Consider the following 10,554-nt stretch of genomic DNA (forward strand, 5'->3'; position numbering starts at 1 on the left):
GGTTTGGATGCGTTCTATTTTTTTTAAACTTCTCATTTAGAAAAGCTGTTGTCAAGTGTCCTACACTGATTGCTTCTTACCTCACAATCATGTTGTGATATGAGGACATGAGGCGAATGGATTTCTTCATCGGAGTCTCCCCATAAGCGTAACACCCTCTTGGTGGTATCCTGGTGTTTAGCAGTGGGGCTGTGTTTTCTGGACATGTCAGGCTGATGATTTGTGTGGCAGAGGTACTGTGTAAAATCGTAGGAATCGCAGCTGGACAACATCGAGATCTCTATACTTAAACTGTGCAGAGCAATAATCGGAAAATTACATTCATTAAGACACCTGCTATTCTTAATACAAATGATGATATTCACAGTACTGTTTCCATAGAAACAAAAATACACCATGTTAGTAAATTAACAAGAAATTACATCATCTTATGAAATTCAGCAGTTATTACCTTGAAGCCTCTGTGCAGCTCATTAAACCACTTTTTAGATCTGTCCTCTGATGCCCACATCCCTGAAATCTGACAAATCACCGTCAATTAAAACACAAATATACTATAATATTCATTATAACAGTATAAACATATTCTGTGTGTTATTCTGTGTATCATACTGGCAGTTTTCTTGCAAATATTTACATTTTATTGTGATATGGTTCCACAAAGAACCTTAAACATACAACAAAGCTTTTCTTTCTGCAGAAGATTATTTATATTAAAAAAGGGTTTTTCAGATTATTAAAATGTCTTTCACATCAGATCTTTACTTAAACGTTCTCTGGGAAGCCAATAGTGGTTCATATAGGGCAATAGTAAAGGAAATATTGTGAATGTCTTTGAGATTTTGATTCTATAATATCTTACAGTTTTTAAATCCAACTTTCGTTCAAAACATCAGTTCACATCTTAGAATCACTGAAGGATACTGATCTTACTTTGGACCGGACGGAGACACACAAGTTAGACCACCAGCAGTGAAATTGCAGAACACACGGAGAGCATCAAATGGACATCCATGGTTTGGATCAACATAGTAGTGCCCTACAAACAGGACAACAGTAAATTAAATGTCCACTTTATGATGTCAGTCACATTTTTGGGCCTGAAGTCTGCTCACCATCTCTGAGGTGAGGCTGGATGAGACTCAGCTCTCTGCAGGTAGTTGCTGGGTTGTCTTTAGTGCCTTGCGAGAAGCTATTTTCCTCAAACTCATCTTCAGGCTTGTCAAATCGAGACTTTCTGGATAATGACCTTGCTTTCTGAAAATAGCGTGCAAAGACTTACAATCAATATATTAAAATCTTCATCTCAGGCCTTTTTGCTACCGGACCCCAACTTTCCTCTATATTTTTACAATACAAATGTGTTTTGGTGCTCAACAAACCAAGATTAACTGCTTGAGTTTGTACCAACATTTTGTGATCCTCTTCTCTGAGCATGAGGTGAAGTACGATGTCCTGGTATCTGCTGAACAGGAATACCTGGTTTTCCCTTGGTGAGATGGTGAGAGTGAGCCAGAATATAAGATTAAGACAATATCTTAAAAAGCAATCAAATCAATATGACATTAAAGTGAAATTAAAGTTAAAGTGTGAAATTAAAGTCACATGCAAAAAACCTATTCCACTTACAGGAGGTCCTCTCCGACCTTTCACACCTTTCAGTCCTGATATTCCCTGAATTCCTTTCATACCCTGTTGATAGGAGCAGCGCTTAAGAAAGCACATTTAACTCTAATAAGCTTAATGTACTTGAGGTCTAAATCATATTTTAAATCCCATATTGTCAATGCTTCCAGCATGACCCTACTGTACTTTGCTGTTTGAATACTGCACATCAGGGTACTGCAGGTCAGTGTGACTCTAATAAGATTTGTATCTATACTGTACCTACCTGGATCATGTACAGGGCAAAGATAAGCAGAGCTGTATAAATTACGATCACACCTTCAGTACACACCTTCCTTCCAGTTGGACCCTGTAGAGCAAAACAAGAAACCGTGTCATCTATGCTATTGTTCTTTGCAGATAAAACTGTTCAAAGAGTTTACAAAGAGACATACAGGTGAACCAGGGAATCCTTTGTCACCAGGGCGCCCACGAGCACCAGCGTCGCCCTGCAATAAAGAACATATTTATGAATAAGGAATAAAAACATCACAGTAAATATGTGCACAGTATCTTGAAGGTAGTTATTTACATGTACGCCTTTAGGCCCATGTCGTCCCTTGTACCCTGGGGCACCTTGCTTTCCCTGTGAGATGAAGGAAAAGATTCACAACTATTGAAAAAAAAGCAACTGATTGTTTTTGATGCATTTTCGGTTCCGTTCGAACTTACCTTTTCTCCTGGTGGTCCAACGGGTCCTTGCAATCCTCTAATGCCAACATGACCCTGTAAATTGCATTAATGAGCACTGAGCTACTGCAACAAATTACTCATGTTTTCTCAGTTTGGACCTCTGAACAAAACTGGGGTGATTATTCTTATTATTATTTCACATGTCAGAAGCAATTGTCTATAGTTAATGGATACAGTGATACCTTTGGTCCTTTTTGTCCAACATCTCCCTTTTCACCTTGAAGTCCCGGAATCCCTAAGTTTTAACAAAAGAATAACATAAAAAAATCCACACAGATTGTAGAAGCAAAAACAATGTCTTTGATTTGATAACCTTTGGTCCTATTAGCCTGGTGGGTCCTGGTAATCCTTTGGGTCCTACAGAGCCCTGTGATGAAAAGGATGGTAAATTGGGTGTAGTAGGAGTCATTATTTAAGAGACAGAGAGGAAATTACCTTTGGTCCAGGTAGTCCTTGACTCCCTTGCAAACCTGGTGTTCCTCATTGCTTGAATTTGTTTTTAAATCCATGCCACAAGCCATGACATAATACAAAACATGACCACTTTTATATAAGCCATGACCACATTCTTTACAACAAATTATATAAAGCCATCTTACTTACAGCACTACCTGGAGCACCTGGTCTCCCAGTAGATCCTCGAAACCAATGTCACCCTGTAAATAGTACAGTAAGGTAGTAAATGCTCATGTTTATGTTTAATCTTTATTCTAATCTACTTGGGCCAGCTCAGAACTCAGGACAATGGCCCAGATCACACCAGTAACTACATAGCAAATATTCAGAACACCTTAACAATTGCATAATAACACAACACCTTAGCTGTAACATGGCTGATTCAGAACATAAACATAAAGGGCAAGGAAAAGAGAACTTAAACACACAATTCATCCATGTAGAACAACACCAGACAGTGAACAGAGGGAACACAAGGGTATAAATGAACAAGGGTGACAAGCTTAAAAACAACCAAACTACAAAATGACTTTAAAATGCACAGGAAATGACATAAAAGTCCAAACAAGACAGTAACACGTAAGACTAGTGTTGAGGTTTGCATTAGTAAGCACTATATAAAATGTAAATAAAAGGAAGCTACTCACTGGGTCACCCTCATTGCCTATAACTCCCAGCAGTCCATCTGTACCACTGCATCCCTTAAATATCATTAGTGTAAAAGTCAATCATGTTTGGCACAATCATAAAATAGTCAGAAGGTTCACATATTTGTGTTAGGGATACTTGCTGGTTTTCCAGGTAGACCAGGATTACCATGTTTCCCTTTTTGGTCCATGAGGTCCCTAGACAATAATACAATATACGTTACAAACTTTGATTTGTTTGTGTAGGCAAATATGAAATAATACTAGTAAAGCTGCTTGTCAAGTCAATAAAAGCCTAAAAAATGCATGAACCCACTGGCTTTCCTGCAACACCTTTACTTCCTCTCCTTCCATGAGAACCGCTCATTCCCTGTGTGAAAGAATCACAAAAACAACTGGTGAAGACATTAAATGACCTGATTAAATGATACATCTAAAAATATTGCACCACTGACTTTTGGCCCTGGTTGACCCTTGAATCCTTTTCCCCCTGAAGGTCCTGAAGGTCCTAGTTTTCCCTTTAGTCCACGATGACCCACAGCTCCTGGCTGACCCACGGGCCCCTTGACAGGAGCGTAGATCATTTAAATGTTAACGCTTTCCATTTGAGCATACTGTATGTCAGTGTGAAATGCTCCATATTCTATTCTTTAGATTGGAAACCAATCTGGTTGTAAAGTGTTAGCTCACCATTTCGCCTCCTGTTCCAAGCTCTCCTTTCTTCCCACTTGGGCCTGAAACACCCTGTAGACAACATGTAAAATTCCATCAATTTGGGTTAGTAAGACCGCATAACATTTTCTAAATAATGCATGCATCTTCAAAGGTAAAACTTACAATTGATCCAATCTTCCCAGGGCTGCCTGGATTCCCTTTATCTCCAGGCTCTCCTGCAGGGGACAAAACAACAGATGCACTTACTCATATGACGATGTAACAGAGCATACCAAACTTGGAAATACCATACAAAGTGGAAATAAAAACATACTTTTGGTCCAAGTTTTCCACTTTGTCCGACAAACCCTTTTTTTCCATGCAAACCCTAAATTTGAATGGAATAAATTAATGTTAAAATGTATATCCCAAAATATACAATAAATCAAATACATCAAACCTAACTTACCGTAACCCAATAGCACCATTTGGACCTGGCAGCCCATTTGGTCCTGCCTCACCCTATGATACCCATATAACAAAATTAATATACTTCTTCATAGGATGCATTAGCTGTAAAAGAGGAAGTAGTACCCACAACAAGCCCACGTAGACCTTTGTCGCCTTTTTCACCAGATTTTCCCATGTTCCCTCCAGGACCATACGTTCCTACAAACCCAGAGTGAGCTCTCACACCTGTCTGACCCTGAGAAAAAACAAAAACAAACAGAAAACATCTCAACACTAAAAGTATTTGACTAATATTTCACTTAAACACCTCCGCAAACTTTATTAAAAACTCACTTTTCACCAGGGGATCCAGGATCTCCTTCTGCCCTAGAGAACCACCCAACCCCTGACAAAAAAAAAAATAACTTATGATATTTTGTACTTCAGAAATAAAAAAAAAAATCAGCAGTATTCTTACTTCTTGTCCTTGTTGTCCTTTCAATCCAGCAGGTCCTCGATTTCCGCTCTCTCCTGGATTCCTTTGAGCCACGATCACCCAAAGATCCTTCGATACCCTTCTCACCCTACAACCGACAGTTCTGTCCTGTGTATCATTTACATAAAACACCATAACACAACGTACATGTATAAAATGGAGTTGGCAAAAATACAGCATCAAAGAATTTGTACTCACAGACAAGCCTTTGCTTCCTGCTGGTCCGACTGGCCCAGTTTCACCCATTGAGCCCTAAAAAAATTATTACCATTTTTACCAATTACCAATTACCAAATCTGAAATATTTTTGAAAGAAGCCTCTTATGGGGTTATATGGGTCTTTAATGTCATATGACCTTCAGAAAACATTCTAAAATCCTAATCTTGTGCTCAATAAATGTTTTTAATAGTAACAATGTAGAAAACAGTTATCAGTTTATTGTATGTTGTATTGTATTGTTAAATTATTGATTCAAACTTTTTTAAAAAGTAGTGTACATATGGATGATACTCAAATCAATTATTTAGGAGAATTTCTTATTAATAACAAAACCAAGATTTATAAGCAATCTACCTCCTCACCATCGATACCAGCAGCTCCCTTCAGTCCACTGGCTCCTCTCAGTCCCTTCGTCCAAGACATTTAGAAATAAAACGTCTCATACAAGGCCACAGTGAAAGAACCAGTACATTTTACATAATTATAATGAAGATAGAACTTAAATAAAGCCCACCTTGTCACCTTTATCTGCTGGAGGTCCAATGGGTCCAGGTGGTCCATCTTTACCCTGAAAGACAGAATACAATATAGAGATAAAACTTTCCCTCAGTCCTCACAACAATAAACCACATAAACCAAAAAAACAAAAAAACATACTGGGTACCCAGCCACTCCATGTAGCCCGGTGGCCCTCTTGGCCCTTGATTTCCTACAGGCCCCATGAGACCTGTTTCACCCCACTGCCCTATGTTTCCTGTGGGCCCTTTAGAAGATTACATTTACATAATGTTTCATCATTATTAAGTGGAGAAACACATGATACTATTGCATCATGACAAAAAGATTGCAAATGTGTGTTAAATGTATGCTTTACAGCAGGTCCTCTGTAGCCCTTCTCTCCTGGTAGGCCTCGAAGACCCTAGACAGAAAAATTCATAGATTGATAGAGTTTTCAAACATACAGTTCAATGTTAATGAACGAGGAAAAATGTAAAATATATATACAACCTATAAGGCACTTACTTGCTGACCGGGATTTCCTTTGGGCCCCTCAGCACCACTTTTTTCCCTAATATCAAATGTAAAGTTTGTAAAATGTGCTTGTCTATACATTAATATAGCAGAACATATGGCTTGTGAATGAAGGGAGGCTTGATTTAAAACTTTTGCTTCTGCAGCCGATTACTGTTTAATACAGCTAATAATGTTTTCAGCTTTTTATTGCATTACATTTTGTCATCATATGGTGTGTCACATGACGTGACTGGTACATTTACAAACCACCAACCTTCTCTCCAGGACTGCCGTAAAGCCCTACTGAACCCTCTCTGCCTTTAACACCCTGAGGGAAAAAAACTATCAAGACTGAACTAGCCACATAAAATTCATTGCCAGTTGCTATAAAAAAGAGCACAGAAAAAAACGAATATTTAAATTTGGATAAAGTCTGATCTAAAGAGCTAGGTGTCATGAAATCGAAAAAAACAATTATTACTTACTCTGATTCCAGGCTTTCCGGGTTTGCCAGTGAGGCCCAGGCTCCCTGGTTCCCCCTTTTAAAAAGTTTTTAATAGCATTGTGCTGTAGGTCATATTCTTAGACAGTAATGTCAGAATTGGCAAACTATTACATTTTTAACAGCTAAATATACCACAAGATGGAGAGTTACATAACTAAGAGACTGAAGGGTTTGGAAATGCTGTCAATCAGGAAAGGAAAAATAAAACTCACGCTTTTTCCAACGGGACCTTGGACTCCTGGTGCACCAGGCCTTCCCTGTAAACCCTATTCAGACGTTTAATCAGTTGTTTTGTACATGTCAGTATAAACATTGTCTAACAAATCATGAAAAAATAAGAGGAGGAATTACTTGGGGACCCTGAGGTCCTTTATCTCCATCTGATCCTGATGGTCCAATCGATCCCTGTAACACAAATCACTTTTAGTGGCTAATGAAGCAAACTAACGGGCATTCTGTATGAAATTGTGTATGTGTGGCTCTTACAGATGCACCGTGAATGCCGTCCTGTCCTCTGCTCCCTGAAACACCCTGATGTCCCTAAATCATGTCATAATCATGACTTTGCTAAAATGGATGCTAATCCACTATAGCCTATGCAGTAGTTAATCACTGCTATGCTAAGTTTGTGTTATAGAATTATACCAATCATTAGGAAACTCAGTTTACCTTGTGACCTTTAAACCCGGTTCCTCCAGGGACTCCTGGTCGGCCCTGTCCCATTAAAAATATAAAGTGTAAGTAATCTGATATATATGGTTAATTAGGCCATGATATTTTCTGTTGTAACTGAAATAATTATGACCAAAGGAACAAAGAAAACTGTGATCAAACTTTACTAAATCATGTAAGTAATTGCATGAGTTGTTTTATATTTAAAAGGTAATGATTTGGTGTACAAGGGAACCTTAATACCGGGCTCTCCTTCAGGCCCTGGTTCTCCAGATTTTCCCATCTCCCCCTGTAAAACAAAACATTTGGATATAGTGTCTCTCTTTAGTCCACTGTATATAGGCATCTGTTTTCAGATTTATTATATTTCCTAAACCAATAGGCCATGGAATTGCGGTAATGAATGAACGAATGAATGAATCTTTGATGAGGTGTATTAATTCCACAGTGGTCTCTGAATACCATGTAAAAAAAAATTCCAGTGCAACTACTGGTCATATGAGTGTGTGTGTGTGTGTGTGTGTGTGTGTGTGTGTGTGTGTGTGTGTGTGTGTGTGTGTGTGTGTGTGTGATTTATGTATACCTATGGATAGATTTTGTACATTTCTAAAATAACCACTAGGGGGAGCTACGATAAAACAAATCTACTCAAAATGATTAGCGTCCTTGCCTTCACAATTATGACTTGCAGTTTTATTTAAGAAATCATACTTACCAAAGGTCCTGGAAAACCAACGAATCCCCCTTGGCCAGTCTGACCCTTTTTTGAAGTAAAATAATGTTTTATTGAAATCGATTAAGTATGTGAAATCTAATGTATGATTTTGCCAAAGACACGTTGAGAGAAATGATCAATCACCTTGTCTCCTCTCAGTCCAGAAGCACCTTGGATACCAGGGTGGCCTCTCTCTCCCTAAAGATAGCATTTAAATAAGGCAACTGTTTTTATGCAGTAACACATTATATTAGATTTCTTTGATAAATAGAGAATTACACTGCTGTACCTTAGATCCATCATTTCCCTGTCTCCCCAGATCTCCAACAGATCCATCATATCCCTGAAGTAAAAGCAATGTAATGACTAACCGGCTGGTTTTAGTTAGTCAGTTTTTAATTAGTTACTAGTAGCCACCGCTCACCGTGGGCCCTGGTGAACCAGCAGGTCCAGAAGGGCCAATCTCTCCCTGTACACCAGACTGCCCTCCTCTGCCTCTGAATCCCTGTTTCCCTGGCATCCCGGAGGACCCTTACAAAAAGAAGATAGATTAGTTCTTTCAACATTTAATCCAATGATTTCTAGTTCTTTGGGATCTGAGAACAGTGTACATCTGGCTCTCAATAAAAGTGTTTACAAAAGCCAGAGCTTTTGTAAATATTTTAGTGAACTCACTAGATCTCCTTTTGGCCAGAATCTCCTTTCTTTCCATGCTGTGCTTTCAAGCCCTGAAGTTCACAGACAGACAAAGACAACAAATATAGTTATCCCAAAATCATGATATTATTTTCTCTAGAGTCATACGAATTATCAATACCATTATACTGCGATTTGACCTGTTTTATGAAAACATTTTACATCTCATTTTACATCTATATCATGCTGTTTGTATGTCAGAAATACAAAGAAGAACAAACACAGCATTAAAATAAATTTTAAAAATCCTCTTCACAACACACTGAAAGTGCTAAATGTATATTCTAATTATTTAAATTGAAGTTAATACTTAATTATTAATTAAATTATTAATTAATTAATAATAGTATAGCCTCACTAACTACATACCAGAAATGAATATATTGCTTTACCAGCAGCTTCTACAAAAGAAAACTCTAAAACATATCAAAAGTGTCTCACAACAACAAGACATTTAAAATATTAATGTTTGAAATAATCTTACTGGATCACCTGAGGGTCCGTGTTTTCCTGGTTTTCCACTGGCACCCTGAAACAAGAAAGCATATTGCTGCATTACCATAGAAGCGCACTGCTGTATCAAAAGAATATGAGAGATATCTGAAGAGACCGTAAATAATTATTCATGAAGAGTGAACCACAGGCTTACTTTTAGACCCGGTGGTCCTGACTCCCAATGTCTCCTTCGATTCCCACATCTCCCTGTTTGAATAAGAAATACGTGTGCCTCAAGTAAATGCAGGAAAACCAAAAATGCGATTTCAGATGTGACTGTAATTTCAAAGCTTTTATAAAAAGACATGAAATGCACATACAGAGTCTCCTTTCTGACCTGGTGGTCCATCACCCCTAGTTTTCCTGAATAGTTTGTTAGATAATGACGGTAGTTAGACATAGTAGTTTGATAGAGGAGAGGAAAGAGGCAAGCAAATACATAGCTAGATTGATATAAGAATTGGGTCATATTCTACATTTTCCAGCATGACTACAATATTACAATATGGGTTACAAAATCCAGTTATATAAGACTATTACTGTAACTTCCTTTAAGAATATGCCTTAACCATAATATGGATCCTATCTGTAAAATACTGTGTGTGTAATCATGGAGACCAAGAGCACACAAATACATAATGTAAATAAGAAAGATAAAATACATAGTTTACAGCACCTGGGGTCCAGGAACACCAGGAATACCGATAATACCATCAGACCCTTCCTCTCCTGAAATATATAATGGCATATGACTTTTTCTCTTTTTTGGTTTTTATAAAGTCTTTGTAAATAAAAGATTGACTTACTGGTTTGCCAAGTGGTCCCCTTGGCCCCATCTCACCAAGCTGTCCCTATAAAAGAGAATTAATAGTATGCATTAGCGACTGATCTGACTAACGAATCTTTACGACTTTCTTAATCATTTGTGATTACTGGAATGATGATGTTCAAGGACTGTCAAAATTACTGGATTGAAGCATAAAAACTAGAGTGCTTCTTACAGGGGTCCGTTGACGCCTGAACTCCCTTCAACCCCGCTGGACCCATAAGACCCTTTAAAGAAAGCTTAAAGGTCAAGTTCTAAACATCAAAGAATTGAAAGTTGATACTGAATAATAATTAATAAAAAATAAATGCGATTTTGTAACATACTGGTGGTCCTGGTGATCCAGTGAA

The 10,554-nt window shown here is 37.9% G+C and overlaps 2 protein-coding genes and 1 long non-coding RNA gene across 3 annotated transcripts; all 3 read right to left on the reverse strand.

Moving 5' to 3' along the window:
- Window positions 1-929: 929 nt before the first annotated feature.
- Window positions 930-3,652, reverse strand: LOC122350680 (collagen alpha-2(XI) chain-like). Its single transcript, XM_043247357.1, has 12 exons — window positions 3,601-3,652; window positions 2,794-2,837; window positions 2,671-2,725; window positions 2,541-2,593; window positions 2,338-2,391; window positions 2,198-2,251; window positions 2,061-2,114; window positions 1,892-1,975; window positions 1,630-1,692; window positions 1,412-1,489; window positions 1,116-1,257; window positions 930-1,039 (listed from the first exon to the last, which is right to left on the reverse strand). Exons 1-12 carry the CDS (start codon window positions 3,650-3,652, stop codon window positions 930-932), a joined length of 843 nt encoding a protein of 280 aa, XP_043103292.1.
- LOC122350886 lies at window positions 3,650-4,354 on the reverse strand. The gene is made up of 5 exons (XR_006251630.1): window positions 4,299-4,354; window positions 4,152-4,205; window positions 3,917-4,024; window positions 3,778-3,831; window positions 3,650-3,659 (listed from the first exon to the last, which is right to left on the reverse strand). It is a non-coding gene; the product is annotated as an uncharacterized LOC122350886 (long non-coding RNA).
- A 2,086-nt stretch (window positions 4,355-6,440) lies between these two features.
- Window positions 6,441-8,707, reverse strand: LOC122350884 (macrophage receptor MARCO-like). Its single transcript, XM_043247652.1, has 11 exons — window positions 8,612-8,707; window positions 8,477-8,530; window positions 8,332-8,385; window positions 8,188-8,232; window positions 7,708-7,761; window positions 7,470-7,514; window positions 7,287-7,340; window positions 7,152-7,205; window positions 7,013-7,066; window positions 6,781-6,834; window positions 6,441-6,623 (listed from the first exon to the last, which is right to left on the reverse strand). Exons 1-11 carry the CDS (start codon window positions 8,705-8,707, stop codon window positions 6,555-6,557), a joined length of 633 nt encoding a protein of 210 aa, XP_043103587.1. The 3' UTR covers window positions 6,441-6,554.
- Window positions 8,708-10,554: the final 1,847 nt, after the last annotated feature.

This window comes from Puntigrus tetrazona, chromosome 8 (genome assembly GCF_018831695.1).
Source record: "Puntigrus tetrazona isolate hp1 chromosome 8, ASM1883169v1, whole genome shotgun sequence".
Lineage (NCBI taxonomy): Eukaryota > Metazoa > Chordata > Actinopteri > Cypriniformes > Cyprinidae > Puntigrus > Puntigrus tetrazona.

Coding starts and splice junctions, on each gene's coding strand:
- LOC122350884 (XM_043247652.1), bottom strand. CDS start 8,707: ATGCCAGGGAAACAGGGATTCAGAGGCAGAGGAGGGCAGTCTGGTGTA. Junction 8,386..8,476: donor AGGGAAATGATGGATCTAAG/GTACAGCAGTGT, acceptor TGCTATCTTTAG/GGAGAGAGAGGCCACCCTGG. Junction 7,515..7,707: donor AAGGAGAGCCCGGTATTAAG/GTTCCCTTGTAC, acceptor TTAATGGGACAG/GGCCGACCAGGAGTCCCTGG.
- LOC122350680 (XM_043247357.1), bottom strand. CDS start 3,652: ATGGACCAAAAAGGGAAACATGGTAATCCTGGTCTACCTGGAAAACCA. Junction 2,252..2,337: donor TTGGACCACCAGGAGAAAAG/GTAAGTTCGAAC, acceptor TTCATCTCACAG/GGAAAGCAAGGTGCCCCAGG. Junction 1,976..2,060: donor AAGGATTCCCTGGTTCACCT/GTATGTCTCTTT, acceptor TTTGCTCTACAG/GGTCCAACTGGAAGGAAGGT.